General features: G+C 42.9%; 3 protein-coding genes and 1 non-coding gene across 7 annotated transcripts; all 4 read left to right on the top strand.

Moving 5' to 3' along the window:
- Positions 1-7: 7 nt before the first annotated feature.
- selenop2 (selenoprotein P2) lies at positions 8-3,300 on the top strand. The gene is made up of 5 exons (XM_053883753.1): positions 8-125; positions 285-549; positions 1,494-1,706; positions 1,955-2,063; positions 2,748-3,300. The coding sequence occupies exons 2-5, from the start codon at positions 323-325 to the stop codon at positions 2,976-2,978; spliced, it is 780 nt and encodes a 259-aa protein (XP_053739728.1). The 5' UTR covers positions 8-125; positions 285-322; the 3' UTR covers positions 2,979-3,300.
- Positions 3,301-3,475: 175 nt separating this feature from the next.
- On the top strand, positions 3,476-6,697 carry elovl8a (ELOVL fatty acid elongase 8a). Of its 2 annotated transcripts, XM_053882856.1 has the most exons (8): positions 3,476-3,567; positions 5,023-5,089; positions 5,175-5,362; positions 5,443-5,523; positions 5,688-5,744; positions 5,810-5,924; positions 6,017-6,144; positions 6,372-6,695. In XM_053882856.1, exons 1-8 carry the CDS (start codon positions 3,562-3,564, stop codon positions 6,537-6,539), a joined length of 810 nt encoding a protein of 269 aa, XP_053738831.1. In that variant the 5' UTR covers positions 3,476-3,561; the 3' UTR covers positions 6,540-6,695. The 2 variants fall into 2 exon arrangements, with proteins under 2 accessions (XP_053738831.1, XP_053738830.1); XM_053882855.1 differs by having other exon boundaries at positions 3,485-3,567; positions 5,023-5,362; positions 6,372-6,697.
- A 3,908-nt stretch (positions 6,698-10,605) lies between these two features.
- On the top strand, positions 10,606-10,677 carry trnag-ucc (transfer RNA glycine (anticodon UCC)). The gene has a single exon. It is a non-coding gene; the product is annotated as a tRNA-Gly (tRNA).
- Positions 10,678-10,961: 284 nt separating this feature from the next.
- On the top strand, positions 10,962-15,204 carry rab36 (RAB36, member RAS oncogene family). Of its 3 annotated transcripts, none has more exons than XM_053883537.1 (11): positions 10,962-11,059; positions 12,067-12,147; positions 12,285-12,373; positions 12,442-12,516; positions 12,712-12,813; positions 12,882-12,946; positions 13,029-13,080; positions 13,490-13,571; positions 14,052-14,142; positions 14,210-14,323; positions 14,396-15,204. In XM_053883537.1, exons 2-11 carry the CDS (start codon positions 12,073-12,075, stop codon positions 14,458-14,460), a joined length of 810 nt encoding a protein of 269 aa, XP_053739512.1. In that variant the 5' UTR covers positions 10,962-11,059; positions 12,067-12,072; the 3' UTR covers positions 14,461-15,204. The 3 variants fall into 3 exon arrangements, with proteins under 3 accessions (XP_053739512.1, XP_053739513.1, XP_053739511.1); XM_053883538.1 differs by lacking the exon at positions 10,962-11,059 and adding an exon at positions 11,417-11,547 and having other exon boundaries at positions 14,399-15,204; XM_053883536.1 differs by lacking the exon at positions 10,962-11,059 and adding an exon at positions 11,417-11,547.
- The last annotated feature ends 58 nt before the right edge of the window (positions 15,205-15,262 follow it).

The following is a 15,262-nucleotide window of genomic DNA, read 5'->3' as shown; positions in this document are numbered from 1 at the left end:
GCGTGTCCGTTTGTTTACGCTCTGTTTGCCTTGGGGGAAGTGCTCTGCAACCCTGAATGCTTAAAAACAAGAGGGGGCTTGCCATCTTTGATCAGAGGACAGAAAAGGATTTCAAGACGACAAAGGTAAAGGCCTTGTGTCCCGTCACATGTATGACTTTACTAGGTTAAAAAGATTGACCTGAGCACCACTGAAGGGGTTGAACTGATCTAAATCACAGCTGCATTAAGGCGCCAACACATGTGCTAACAGGTTATTGCATTGTTAATGCGCATGTGTTTCAGTGCCAGGTGGGTCCAGGCTGGTGAAGCCAGCGAGGACAATGTCCCTTCCTCTTCTTCTGTGGATCTACGCGAGCCTTCCTGGTCTGCTTTTTGGGGCCCATGTCTCCCTCCTGGTTGAACCGGATGATGCAGGATCCAGGATTTGCAAACCAGCCCCCCGCTGGACCATAAACGGGGAGTCACCCATGCAGGGGCAGCTGGGGAGAGTGGTGGTGGTGGCCCTGCTGAAGGCCAGCTGACAGTTCTGTCTCACTCAGTCCACCAAGTAAGTCACTAGGTTTCTATTCAGAGTTGATCTGCAGAGTCAGCTTGAACAAAACCAGTTCTTTCTGGTTGTTTTTAAGAGTTGACTTTACCCCCTCGTACATTTTAGATGAAGCACCCACAGTCCAAAATTTAAACAGCGGGGTTATGATGACTTGAACTATCTGTAGGTGTGTGAGTCAACAATTGAAGAAAACAAGGACCAACTGCTACAAGACAGAGCTCATTTTCCATGGAAATACGGATCCTTTTGTTTACTTATTCACGACTTCATTTATGAGCTAGAAATCCTATCTAATGTTTCTCAAATAGGTTTTGATTTCATAATACACAAAAATAATAAATAAGTAAATAGATATACCCACTAAATACACTGCTTGTCAATTTTAAACTCTATTAAACTGTATTTTTATGATAAAGTCAGCAGCTTATTGTTTTGTTCTTCTGAACTTTATTCTTATTAACTTAATTACCGGATTATCTAGTATATGATAACTAAATTATAGCGTCAATTTAAAAAAAGCAATGGGGATTAATTGGCAATTTCTTATTTTGAACGCTTGAAGTCACCAAATGAATAGTGAATTTAACCTTTGGTGGAGCAATGCGTCCAACTGGTTCACTTGTTTATCTTCTTACCTTAATACCGAAATAATTGTAATAATATAATACGAATTATATGAATTATCCCTCCCACCCACACTCATATTTTTCCTATTTAGTAAACTTCACAGTGCATGGGGAAATTAATTTATAATGTTGATAATAAACAGCAGTTCAAACTGATCATTGTGAGAAGATTTGACAAAGAATTAATGGGCATTACTCACGTACAGAGCAGGGTTGATAAACGGTCTTTCTTAGAAGACACAATGACATGAAGAGTGCAAAGACCCCTGACCAGAAATGCTGAAAGAAAAGAAGTCTCTCGTCTCTTTCTTATAGAATTGGGGGCCTGCGTGACAAACTGAACCGCAGCAACCTGACTGAGGTTTCCTTCATGATCGTGAACGAGCGCGAAGCATCTTCAAGAGCCATGTACTGGGAGCTGAAGAGGCGAGCGCCCCCCGACGTTCCTGTGTATCAGCAAGCTCCCTTCCAAGAAAATGTGTGGGATATTCTGGATGGCGACAAAGATGACTTCCTTGTTTATGACCGGTAATGATGACTCCATAGCTGTTGCATTTGTTAAATAATCATTTAAATTGAAACCTACTGTCAACTCTTCACTCTTCCATTTCCTTTGGTGCAAAAGGTCACAGGTTCAAAGAGGTTATCTGGTTTCTGATATGGTTTCAGTTTCCAGCCCCCTCAACTCCTGGTTTCTTAAGGATTTTTGCGCGTATTCACTGCTGTCATAACTACCCAAGCATCACCACTTTCTAAGCATCTACTGTGTTCAACAGTTGTGGACTTCTCACCTTCCACGTTGTGCTGCCATACAGTTTCCTGCACTATCCCTACATAGAGGCTGCCATCCGAGCGACTTACTTAAAAAATATCTGCAACTGCTCGGTAAGTGAGGAATTATTTGAAAAATAAATCATACTTTCAATTTTTATCCATCTAGAAGTTTGCACAATAGGATGCGTCACTTATGTTTTACATGTTTTATGGTGCTCTCTGCTTTACATAGTGTTTTAGACAAGTCTGGTTCATGACTTAACATTGGATGTGTGGAACTGATATCTACTGGTGTGGAATTTTTATAGTTGACACAGGAAGGATTGACGACTGTATCCAGAATATTTAGACACAATATTGTATCAAACATGTATACAAGTGGTTCTTTAGTCTTTAGTCACTTTAGTTTGTACAGGTGTCGCACACGATCAAACAAATGACTGACAGTCCAAATTCTGGACCCGGGAAAATCATGATCTCCTCTGTTCCTAAACAGCCTGCTAAATGGCAAAACTTGAACATAACTGCTCATCTTTGGGCGCTATGACATTCACAGTCGCTGGAACTGATCTAAGTTTTCATTCAAATAGAATGCAGAAGTTTCATTCAGATATGGAGCGGGGGCTTGTGTTTGTCATGACAAATTCAAAAGATTAGGGACTTGGGTTTGTTGCATTGATGCAAATTCTAACTGATATCCAGCAGAGGTGACTGCAGATGCCGCTCTGGGGTTAGTAGATGACTGTCTTCACCCGAAAATGTACCAGGTAATAAAGGACTTTTTGTTCCCTCCAGGCAAATGCTACTTTGTCCCAAGATGATAGTATGACGACGGCACAGACTCAACCTTCCTCACAGATGACTACACTGCCTACGGTTGTTGCAGACCATTCAGAGCCGACAGAGGTTTCTACTGGAATGAATCATGTCCACCATCGCCCCACCACCACACCAAAGTTGGTTAAAAACCGCCACCACCATCATCATCATCAGCACAAAACTCCTCATCACCACAGCCATAACTAAGAGTAGCTTTTTACGCTTCACTTTTCTATTTTTTTTTTTTTTTTTTTTGCTTCACTGTGTCAACATGAATTGTGGTTTTCCAGCAGTTCCTCTCCAGTCGCTGCCCTGTGTTGTGACTGAAGCTCGCTCCACACCTTTATGTCCAGTTAATGAAGTTCACAGTGTCCAACCTGCTCGCAGGAGCCTGTGGACGGATGAATCTGGAGACAAAAAGTGGACTGACTGCTATGGTTACTAGCCAGAGAAAGAGAGTGGTTGGTACTGATGCTGAGAAGTTGTCAATTCATGTCCAAATGTCAAATGCAAATAATAAATTCTTCTACAAAAATTGCCTTTTTATATTCATTACATGGTCTGCTAGCCCTATGTAATAAAGAATTCATTTTTATATAAGTCTATATATCTTTAATTTTAAGGGAAGCATTTCAGCAGGTGGATTAGCCACACAGCCATATGTCATGCTGCTCAACGTCCCACACACACACACACTGAGAACAGAGGGATTACCTCAGAGCTGCTTAAACAGAGATGCAGCATGCGTTTAGTGGACGACTTGTAAGATACAGAACAACGAGCGAATACAATGAAGGTATGGAAACTCTTAATGATTCTTACATAGTTAACCAGTCTGTCATGACATTCCAAACATGCTGACCCTCACACCTGCCGCTAGGGGTGAAGACAGCTTGGACAGTTGGAAGTGTGATAGGCTGTTGCTATTAGTTCCAGTGAGAAATAGTTGCAGTAGTCCAAGTTGGAGAATGAGCATATGGTTGTCATTTCAGGTATTGTTTTTAACTGAAGGGAGACCACTAACACTCTTCAATGTTGTATGAGTTAACTACAGTGTTGGCAAGATGTATCACCTTAACATATGGTGACATGTACAAGAACACCGTTTAACCCAGAGTAATTTAGTTTAATAATATATAGAGCCTAGACAATGTTGTACATACGACAAGATCAGTTCGCTTTGTGACGTCAAATGGGTTGACGCCTCGAAACGTGTTCCTGTAACCCTCAAAGGATCATGGTATTTATGTCTTACCATACACTGTAAACAGTGCCTCTTATTTTTGGCAAACTCGAACAACCCACCAAACTTCCATGGCGTAATATGATGACACTGGGAAAGAGAACTTGTACGTCCTATGCTGACATGGAAGGCAGCCTTCAGTGTTGATGCATTAGGTTTTCAATTGAAGCACACTGGGGTTGCCTTAGGTGTCATAATAGAACAGTCCACATTCCCGACGTCAATGGATTACACCAGGGGTGTCATGACTTGTCAAGGAGATCAGACCCAGTAGCTGAATTGGTGCAGGTTCACAGATGACTCGGGAGAACAAGGGTAGTCTAGCAATATAATACACACAAGACTAACAGGATGAACCAAGACCAAAAGAAGGAGTGAGGAACATGAGCAGTGGCAAGGAAAAACCTGAAACAGAAAACAGGCGAGTGAGATCAAGCCTGACTAAGGGGGAAATGGAAAATGCCGTTTACTCACGAGGGCCAAATATTAGAAAGGGCTTGGTGGTGGATCTACACACACACACTCACACACACAAGGAATAACTATAACGCGGAGAAACAGAATAGGTGAGTTTTAACAAAAACATTCATACGCAAACAAACAGCAAGAAGCGATAAACAGAAAACGGAGGATCGAGAGCAAACTAAGGAGGTGGCTGAAAAAACTTCAAGCACACACAGAATTTTGATAAGGAGCACTAGAGAAACTAGTGATGAAGGAGTTTACCATGAGGACGCAAAGCAACCATCTGGCGACGTGAGCTGGCACCAAGGTGTAGATAACCAGGTTCGGCTGATAAGAAGATCGCTGCCACGTCGCTCTGGAAGCTGGAGGTAACACAGGAAACGGCAACACAAACAAGAAAAATATGAAAATAAAAGCACAAGGAACATACGAAACATAAGGGGAGTGAGGATGGGATCTCTGAAGATGGTGTTTAAACTGGACTTTAAATGTATCACTGATTGAGATCGATTGTCATGTTGACAGTGTGTTTCTCTCTATTAGACGCTGCAGATGGTTTCTATTTGGCAGAATATCCAAATCGCTTACCAAGAGATTCTGGAAAATGGAGGTGATGTGTCATTACTTTCCTAACAAGTTGAACATCAATGTCCTTCACAAACATGTTCATTTTCGCTGTCTTTGTCACTGTTCAGACAAGAGGACAGAAAACTGGCCTTTGGTCTACTCCCCAGTACCACTCGGCTGCATCTTCCTCTGCTACCTGATCATGATACGGGTCGGACCGAGGCTGATGGCAGAGAGGCAGCCGGTCAACCTGAAGATGGTTTTGATAGTTTACAACTTCACCATGGTGTGTTTGTCTGCGTACATGTTTTATGAGGTAAGACAGCAAATTGGATTTAAAATTTAGATTATAACATGAGCCTTAGAGTAACTGAACATCATCTTTTTGTTCTCTAGTTCACAGCTTCTTCCTGGTTGGAAAGATACAGCCTCCTGTGTCAGCCAGTCGACTACAGTGAATCTCCACTGGCCATGAGGGTAAACCTTCCTTCGATATTCTCTCTCTGCTAACTTGGACCTGGAAACTACATTCAGAACTAGTTGACCTATTCATGGCCGATAAATGTATGATGCCATGTGACCATCTCACGTCTGTGACTGGCTGAGATGTTTTTTAATCATTGCCCTTTGCTTCACAACAGATGGCCCGAGTGTGTTGGTGGTTTTATGTCTCCAAGGTTATAGAGCTCAGCGACACTGTGAGTACGTAATACTGATCACTGTTGGTATAATCTTGTCTTGATGCCGAGTGTTTCTTCTCCAGATCTTTTTCATTCTAAGGAAAAAGAACAATCAGCTGACCTTCTTGCATGTCTACCACCACGCCACAATGATTTTCAACTGGTGGGTCGGAGTGAAATATGTGGCGGGCGGCCAGTGTAAGTGAATCTGTGGTATTAATACATGCACATTTGTATATCTTGTATATGTCTTTATATGTTTTCATGAAGATACGCTGTCTGTTTTGCAGCTTTCCTGATTGGCTTGATCAACTCCCTTGTTCATGTTGTGATGTATCTTTACTATGGACTGGCGGCTTTGGGACCACATATGATGAAATACCTCTGGTGGAAGCGATACCTGACCATCCTTCAACTGGTAATTAAGTACTCCACCCTGCAGTATGTCGACAGGACATCACACTCACATAAATGACTCACCAATTGAGTTCTAAGGATTTGCAGTTTTGCAATTCATATTTATTATTTTTGAGTTAGACATGACCAACAAGACAGTTTCTGATAATATATTGTAAAAATCATTGCATCACTATTCAACTATTGGTGTCTCATTTTTAAAATGTGATTTTTTTTTCTTCCCACCAGGTGCAGTTTTTTATCGTCACCATCCACACGTCATACAACCTCTATGCTGACTGTGACTTCCCTGATGCCATGAACATGGTGGTTTTAGCCTACTCCCTCAGCCTCATCATCCTCTTTGCCAATTTCTACTACCAAAGCTACCTCCATGCCACGACCAAGAAAAAGTAGTAAATTCAAAAGAACTAAATAAAGGACTCTTCAAAATGTCTACCACTGTTTCTCCTCCCAAAGGATATGTGACACACAACCTGCTATACAGTTCTGTCAGTGAAGATTATTTAGAGGATGATGTATATGGTGTATTTGTGCATTGTTATTTACATCACATAATTCTTTCAGTTAAGACGTCTCTTGGAAGAAAATAGCAGATGGTTGTGACAACAAGCCAAGGGTTTTTGACCAAATAAATCTGGCTGGATTCATATTTTTATTGATTATATGGTTTTCATTATTATTAGCTCAGAATGGTCAAGAGCCTCTCATTCTGACTACAAGTCTAACAAAGTATCTGCAACACAACCCAGAGTTGCATTCCTTTGTGCAATATGTGCTCCCTGCTGAAACAACTTCAAGAATGCATCGGCCGGGAATCGAACCCAGGTCTCCCACGTGGCAGGTGAGAATTGAACCACAAATGCTGTGGCTGGAAGTTTTTTTTCTTTCTTTTTTTTTTAATGCTCTTGGTCTGCGTCTCTGTGGTGTGATCAAATTTTCACACCAGAAATCCTTCCCTACACTCGACACTTTGATCGGCTGTGATTCACATATCTCTGTCACAACAAATTTGTGCTAAACTTTTGGGGCATTTTCCACTTTGCTCTAATTCACAGAAAAGATTTTATTTCCTTCAAGTCAAGCCTCTTTCACAACCCTAAGTTTTGGAAAATAGCAAACAACAAACAATTTAAAGAAACACTTGAGAGTTATTCGACCTCCATTAATTATTTTCATGACATTTGTGATGATACATTAACTTACAATGAGCAGAATGGCATCCCTGGCAGGTCCTGAGAGGATCTGTAATTTTATTTAAAAATTGGACTATGTCACTGCATGTCCTGCGGAAGACCGGGGTTTGATTCCCCAATGGGACATATTCTGAAATTTAAAGCAGTGGTCAAGAGTCTTACATGCTGACTACAAGACAAACACAACCTAGAGTTGCGTTCCTTTGCATGTATCCAACTTTTTTTGATAAAAAGAAAATGTCTGTTAGATCCCTTTGTAAACAGATTTGGATAGAGTCCTTTGCATCTCAGAAGTGTGAATGTAAATCAGAATCATCAGTCTGAATCAGAATCAGAATGAGATTTATTGCCATGGTCAGTGGGGAGCCCACTGACTAGGAAAGTGTCTTGAAATAAAGTGCAACAAAAAACAAATAAAATAAAATAAAATAAAATAAATAGAATAACATAACAACAAGGCTGTTCACGAATTTAACAGTCTGACGGCCGAGGGGAAGAAGCTGTTGCTGTGAGGGGAGGTTCTGGTCTGGATGGACCGTAGCCTCCTGCCAGAAGGAAGAGGAACAAACAGTCCATGTCCAGGGTGAGAAGGGTCGGCTCTGATCCGACCTGCACGTCTCTGGGTCCTAGAGGCATACAGGTCCTGAAGAGGTGGCAGGCTGCAACCGATCACCTTCTCAGCAGAACGTACGATGCACTGCAGTCGGCTCTTGTCCCTGGAGGTGGTGCTGTTGTACCAGACAGTGATAGAGGAGGTGAGGATGGACTGGATGATGGCCGTGTAGAACTCCACCAGCAACTTCGTCAGCAGTCGTAGTTTTCGTAGCTGCCTCAGAAAGAACATTCTCTGCTGGGCCTTCCTGATGAGGGACCTGATGGTTGGCTCCCATTTGAGGTCCTCAGTGACGGTGGTTCCCAGGAAGCAGAAGGAGTCCACAATAGGAATGGGTAAACCAGCCAACATGAGAGGGGTCAGAGAAACTGTGACTCTCCTGAAGTCTATGACCATCTCCACTGTCTTCTGGGCGTTGAGCTCCAGGTTGTTGTGGCTGCACCAGGACACCGCCGCTCCACCTCCCTAAGCCGACTCATCTCCATCTGAGATGAGCCCGATGATGGTGGTGTCATCCGCAAACTTGATCAGCTTCACGGACTCGTGGCTGGAGGTGCAGCAGTTAGTGTACAGAGAGAAGAGCCATGGAGAGAGAACACAGCCCTGAGGAGACCCGATGTTGAGGGTCCGAGTGTCGGAGACAGTCGTCCCCGGCAGCACACGCTGACTTCGGCTGGTCAGGAAGTCTGTAATCCATCTACAGAGGGAGTCGGGCACGTCGAGCTGGCAAAGCTTGTCTTCAAGCAGAGCTGGACGAATCGTGTTAAAGGCAGAGCTGAAGTCCACAAACAGGGTCCTGGCATAGGTTCCTGGGCAGTCCAGATGCTCCAGAACGAATTGAAGGGCCTGGTTCACTGCATCGTCCACAGATCTGTTGGCTCTGTAGGCAAACTGCAATGAGTCCAGGTGAGAAGCAGTGATAGATTTCAGGTGAGACAGAACCAGGCGCTCAAAGGACTTCATGACCACAGACGTCAGTGCCACCGGTCTGTAGTCATTCAGTCCTGTGATCCTGGCCTTCTTGGGAACAGGGATGATAGTGGAGGACTTAAAGCAGGCAGGAACATGACAGGACCTCCTGAACTTTCTTTCAAGTTTCATGAAGTAAGTCAATTGCCAAAACCATTCGCTGTAACTACACACACTGTTACTTTCAAGCCAGGCCTCTGTCATTACCCTAACTTTAGCATTCACTAGTGTATCCAATGCAATAAGTGCTACTTGTTGGGGTGATTATACCAGGCAAAACTACAACCTGGAAGTAAAGATTTTTTGACCAATGTCTCCTTGAGACGTCCTCAAATGGAGTCACTCATGATGGGTTATTTCCATAAGTGCTCCCATTTGGGGTTGTTTCTTCTGGGGCTTCTTCAACTGAAGACTGAAAGCTGAAAAGATGCAATTTTGACTAAATCTGTCACCAACACAACCCAGACAGCAGCACAGACTTGCTTCCTGGATGCAGTAAGTGCTTCCTGTTGGGGTAATGTTCGGGACAACTGCCTCCATGAGTCAAAAGGTTCTGACCCTCAACATCGGGTCTCCTCAGGGCTGTGTTCTCTCTCCATGGATTTCTCCCTGTACACTAACTACTGCACCTCCAGCCACCAGTCTGTGAAGCTGATCAGGTTTGTGGATGACACCACCATCATGGGGCTCATCTCAGATGGATTTCTCCATCCCCTCTCATGTTGGCTGGTTTACCCATTCCTACTGTGGACTCCTTCTGCTTCCTGGGCACCACCGTCACTGAGGAGCTCAGGAAGGCCCAGCAGAGTTTTTCCTGAGGCAGCTATGAAAACTACGACTGCAGACGAAGTTACTGGTGGAGTTCTACACAGCCATCATCCAGTCCATCTTCACCTCCTCTATCACCGTCTGGTACAACAGCGCCAAGAGCAGACGGCAGCGCATCGTGCGTTCGGCTGTGAAGGCGATCAGATGCAACCTGCCACCTCTTCAGGACCTGTATGTCTCCAGGACCCAGAGACGTGCAGGTCGGATCAGAGCCGACCCTTCTCACCCTGGACATGGACTGTTTGTTCCTCTTCCCTCTGGCAGGAGGCTACGGTCCATCCAGACCAGAACCTCCCATCACAGGAACAGCTTCTTCCCCTCGGCCGTCAAACTGTTTTGTGATCAGCCTTTATTGTTTGTGGGTTTTTTTTATTTTTATTTTTATTTTTATTTTTATTTTTATTTTTATTTTTATTTTTATTTTTATTTTTATTTTTATTTTTATTTTTATTTTTATTTCGAAGCATTTTTCGAAGACCCCCACTGACCATGGCAATAAATTCTATTCTGATTCTGATTCATACATCAGTACTGACTTACTTTCTTGCAGTACTTGTTGGAGTGTTTATTTCACGTTGATAAAGTAACTTGCAGTTACAAAAAGTTACCACAGGATGGTGCCATAAAGACGGTCGACGTTACGTTTCTCCCTTTGTTTCTTATCTTTTAATGATCATTTCACACATGGCACACCTCGAGTATATAATTAGTGAGTGAAGATAAATACTATTTTTGTTTGTGTGTTCGTTTTTCCCCTCCTTATGATTCATGCCGCTTTTTTGTCGCGGACCTCAACGTTGAGCTCCGCCCCCTTCTCAAGGCTAGGAATCTTGACATGTCTCTTTTTGCTGTACAGGCGTTGGTGGTATAGTGGTGAGCATAGCTGCCTTCCAAGCAGTTGACCCGGGTTCGATTCCCGGCCAACGCAACTCTTTTTCTGTTCCTGTTTTTCCATAAAAGTGACGTATATGTGTTAGGAAATGGATTCGTTTTTTATTTGAATAGCATCTCCGGATTAAAAAATATTGTGTTTATATATCGAGTGGATGCCTGTTCGTGACATGCAATTTGAAAGGCAATTTGCTGCTTTCAAAGTGAGACTGTATGGTAGCTATGAAAAACAAGTTAAAAGCCACTTCAAAGTCAAGCGGGGGTAGCTGAACCTTTTAAAAGCGCGGGTTAAGGGTTGCCCAATGGTCTTGCTCCAGGTGAGTTCCTGTTTTGAGAAAAATAAGATTAGAAATCCACACATTTTTCCTTCAGGGCCACCAAGTCTCTGTGGTTAATAACCTTCGGCAGCTAATGTAAAAGTAAGCAGTGCCTGAGAACTTGTGTCATAATAGCATCGTTTTAAGTCTTTGGACGCAGTGTAGTAAAATTAAAGATTCGTTATGATTCAATCATCTATTTTGATAACCACTTATTGAATAGAGGTGTTAAATTCCAGACTGCTGCTCCCTAATCCCGTATTCTTGTAGTGCATTATCGATTCCAGTTATTTTATTTGGTCCAATATTCGACTTAATTCATCGATCACTGAAATCCTCAACTCACGAGCAGGGTGGACATCAACCAACAAAAAAAATCTTGTATTCGATTCGATTGTTTTTCATTTATGAAAGTACGTGGCCAAATGACGAAGTTTTGTTCGCTTTTAACTCGTTCAGTCAAGTTGGATCACGTGACTCTCCTGGCGCAGTCTGGTTACCAAGGAAACGGATTCTTCCCTCGTTCAGTGGTGCTGTCGCTCCTAAACGTCCTGAAAAGAAAAGCGCGTGCTCCTTTTCAGTCGCCGTAGGTGAGCGATCTTCGTTTGAAAATATGTTAACGCTGTGTGATGCCGCCAAATACAGCAAGACAACTGTCGGTCGTGGCGTTTGTAGCTATCGAGACCATCGCCATGATGCGTGCCAGCTCCGTCCGCGGCTTCAGTAGCGTTGCAGCCACGTCTTCCAGAAATGTCGCTCGCTAAATAAAACGCGCTCTTATTCTGAAAGTGCATCGATATGAATGAGTACAGTATCGCTGGTTTTGAGACAGGAGGTGCACGTTCATGTACCAGGAGGACGCAGCAGCTGCCAGGTGTCCTGCGGAAGGCCCGGTCAACCAGCGAAAAAGGGGTTGAGGGCAGTGAAGTTTGAAGCTTCGGGACAAGAATAAGATGACAATCTCACAGAAATTCTGACTGTGGAGCCTCATCTGCGATGTTTATTATCTTTGGGAAAAAGAGCCCATTTCAAAGCTCTCATCGGACATACTTTTCATTCAACATTTTCAAATTAATAATAGGGAACTGTTCCTGTTCTCCTCCTGACAGGCCAAGATGTACTACCAAAGAAACGGCGTATCTTTCCCACCTCCCATCAGCCGAGACAGAGTGATATGGGAATTCCCAAAGGTACAGTTCTCTTCAAACTACTCCAACTCTGTAAACATCCAGAGAAGAACCTCATGTTGTCGTGCTGGGAAAAGTGTAGTGCAGCAAGGAATCTGTGAATGCCACGTGGTAAATACTGTTGAAAATACTGCCTTCAGTGTTACACAAGTGAAGCGTGTCTACATCAGAGGAGTGACTGGGACATCCAGACTGCTTCGTCATGTGAAGCCAGAGCAACCAGGCAACCGTGAGTGTCTTCTGGTCTGAGCCGCTTTCATACATTGTTGACCTTTGATACGTTTTTTTCTGTGAAAGATGGGATCGTCAGAAAATGTCCAAAGTGGTGGTTGTTGGAGACCTCAACGTGGGGAAGACTTGTCTTATAAACAGGTAAAGGATCCTGCGAGGACACAGTACGAAGCTACTGTACACTTTCGTTATTATATGTTGAAATAAAAAGATGTGTATCGCAGAACAAACTAAAAAAGAAGTGTGTTATCTGACCTAGAAGCAAATAAAGAGGCAGGTGAAGTTGGAAGTCTAGAGCAGTGTGCGTCCTTGTAACTTCTGTTGCTCTTTCTGTAGGTTTTGTAAAGATGTGTTTGACCGAGACTACAAGGCCACAATAGGCGTGGACTTTGAGATTGAGAGGTTTGAGATCACTGGGGTACCCTTTTCCCTTCAGATGTGAGTGTTTCTAACTCCTGTCTGAATGTTTTACAATGGCTGACTTTCCTGCTCATTGCCTTTGTCAGATGGGATACAGCGGGTCAGGAGAAATTCAAATGCATCGCCTCTGCCTACTACAGAGGGGCACAGGGTATGATACCTAACCCACTAGAAGAGATCTTGTAGTCCATGAGAAGAAATAAGGAACAATGGCTCTTGTGTTTGATCCACAGTTATTGTTTCAGTCTTTGACATGGCTGATATCAAGTCCCTGGAGCATACACGGTATGTTGTTTCTCATCCTCGCTGTGAAACCTTTCCCTGTCAATATGTTTATTATTATCTTTATGGGAAATGTCTTTTAGCCACGTCATCACACACGAGCCTGTACAAGTTTATATGCTTGTTATTCCCCTATGGTTTCAAAAACACTGTGGTGATACTGTATGTTTCATTGATGAACAACAATTCATGGCATAAAACACAATATTGTAATTGTGTTCTCTCATCCAGGAGCCTGTTTAGTGACAGTGTTTTTCCTCAAGTATACTGACAGTTATCTGTAATATTGTCTATCAAGAAGTAGTTTCCATTTGGGCCCACTTCCCTTTAAAGCAGAGATGCTTTTTTGGTTGTTTGGGTATTTGCAAATGCTTCTTCCAACTGGTCTACAGCACGTGTCTTACTTCTCTAGTCAGTGGCTGACAGAAGCCCTTCGAGAGAATGAGCCTGGCTCCTGTTTTATTTTCTTGGTGGGAACCAAGAGCGACCTCCTGGTGAGTTGTTTGATTTCAGATTGTTTCTTTAAACTGGATTTCTGTCTTCACTAGTTTCACTCAATTGTTTGTTATACATCCACTCTCCTTTTTCAGATGACCCTTTTGCTAGTGATGGGTAGATGAGGTTTCATGAAACAGTATTGCAGGGTTCATGAAACCGTGTCATAATTGTCTAGGTGGCGCTCTTGGTTTAGAAATGATGTGAGGTTTCATTGAAGCAGTTGTTCAAGTCCAAACACTTTACAGCAGTGCCATCTGGTGGCCTCTGAAAATCAGGATAATGTGCCATGAAACCTCATCTACCCATCACTGCCTTTTACACTTGAAGTATTAAGAGAGATACAAGTCTTCCACACCCCTTTGGTCAGCATAGCAAAATACAAATCGGAGATAACTTTCTCTCCCCCTTAACACATTTTAAACATGAATTTTCGACAGTATTATCTGACTCTTCTGCCTATTCTTGATCTTTTGAAGCCTTCTGAAGAGAGACAGAGGACAGAGAAAGACGCCTTGAGAATGGCAGCGGATGTAAATGCAGAGTTTTGGACTGTGTCCGCCAAAACAGGTGAAGGTTCATCTGACGCCATAATTTTGGTCAATGTCGAATAAAAAGTTTTCTTTTTTCTGTTTAGGTGAAAATGTCAATGACTTTTTCTTCAGAGTGGCAGCGCTAGCCTTTGAGAACTGTATCCGGAAAGACATGGAGGACGGTGTCCCACTCAGTATCGGACAGCGAAGTAGTATTAGTGAGTAGCAGACCATTATGAACTGAGCAAAATAAGCTTCGAGGATGACCGTTACAATGCTGTTTGTTTTAGCAGAATCAGATCGAGTCGTCCTGGCAGAGACTGAAATGAAAGACATGAAGAGAAACTGCTGCTGAAGATCCACTAGCCATTGACCTTGGATTCTGATGAGCTGTGGCAGATGTTTAGCGCCTGAAAATATGCACTCAAGGCTGATCAGACAGAACTCCATCTAGGTGTTTAAAACATCTGTGGGTGACAGAACAGCCAAACATCACAATATGCATTGATTCGTGCGCTTCAGATAAGTTGGTCTCACTGATTCTTCACATTGCCATTTTATATTTGGGGAATTTGAGTCAAATTGAGTGCTTGAAGTATTATTTGTACTGCAAGCTGTTGACATGATGGTGTACTACTGTTTTTTAATTTCATGGGACATAGTTTTTTAATGATAAGGTGGGAAAGCTGCATAATATAACACTATTTTATTAGTGTGAAATGACTAATGGCAGCTTGTCAAACTTACTGATCATTTATAAGAAGCTGTGTCTTTAAAAACCATTGTACATCAGAGGAGCCACCCACTGCTGCAGATGTTTCAAACAATGCCGGACTCTGCTACTTTGACCTTCCAACTTCACTGGATTTTAGAGTGGTCACCCCACTTGACCAGCATCTTGTCAGCTGGCGTATGACCTCTGCAGGACTTGACAGATCAAGAATCCGGGAACTGCTCCTTCTCCTTGCCTTATGCCTCTTCAGCCACAGTCATTTATCTGCACTGCAGTGCTGTTGCCCAGTTTCTTAGCTGATCCAAAGCATAGTCAGTGCTCCATACTGACATTAACCTAACATAATAAATACATTTGCAATGGTATTCGGGGAGTACATTTTTACTGTTTGTTTGCATATGCTAGTAAATATGACCAGTTTGTG

This window comes from Synchiropus splendidus, chromosome 13 (genome assembly GCF_027744825.2).
Source record: "Synchiropus splendidus isolate RoL2022-P1 chromosome 13, RoL_Sspl_1.0, whole genome shotgun sequence".
In the NCBI taxonomy this organism is placed as follows: Eukaryota; Metazoa; Chordata; class Actinopteri; order Syngnathiformes; family Callionymidae; genus Synchiropus; species Synchiropus splendidus.
The sequence above is the reverse complement of the archived record's forward strand: the minus strand, read 5'-3'. Positions and strand labels throughout refer to the sequence as shown.

What these genes read in the sequence shown, in the direction of transcription:
- elovl8a (XM_053882855.1), top strand. Translation starts at nt 5,084, where the DNA reads ATGGAGGTGATGTGTCATTACTTTCCTAACAAGTTGAACATCAATGTC. An exon ending in TTATAGAGCTCAGCGACACT is followed by an intron (nt 5,745 to 5,809) that starts GTGAGTACGTAA and finishes TTTCTTCTCCAG; the next exon opens with ATCTTTTTCATTCTAAGGAA. An exon ending in ATATGTGGCGGGCGGCCAGT is followed by an intron (nt 5,925 to 6,016) that starts GTAAGTGAATCT and finishes TCTGTTTTGCAG; the next exon opens with CTTTCCTGATTGGCTTGATC.
- rab36 (XM_053883537.1), top strand. Translation starts at nt 12,073, where the DNA reads ATGTACTACCAAAGAAACGGCGTATCTTTCCCACCTCCCATCAGCCGA. An exon ending in CTACTACAGAGGGGCACAGG is followed by an intron (nt 12,947 to 13,028) that starts GTATGATACCTA and finishes TTTGATCCACAG; the next exon opens with TTATTGTTTCAGTCTTTGAC. An exon ending in GACTGTGTCCGCCAAAACAG is followed by an intron (nt 14,143 to 14,209) that starts GTGAAGGTTCAT and finishes TTTTCTGTTTAG; the next exon opens with GTGAAAATGTCAATGACTTT.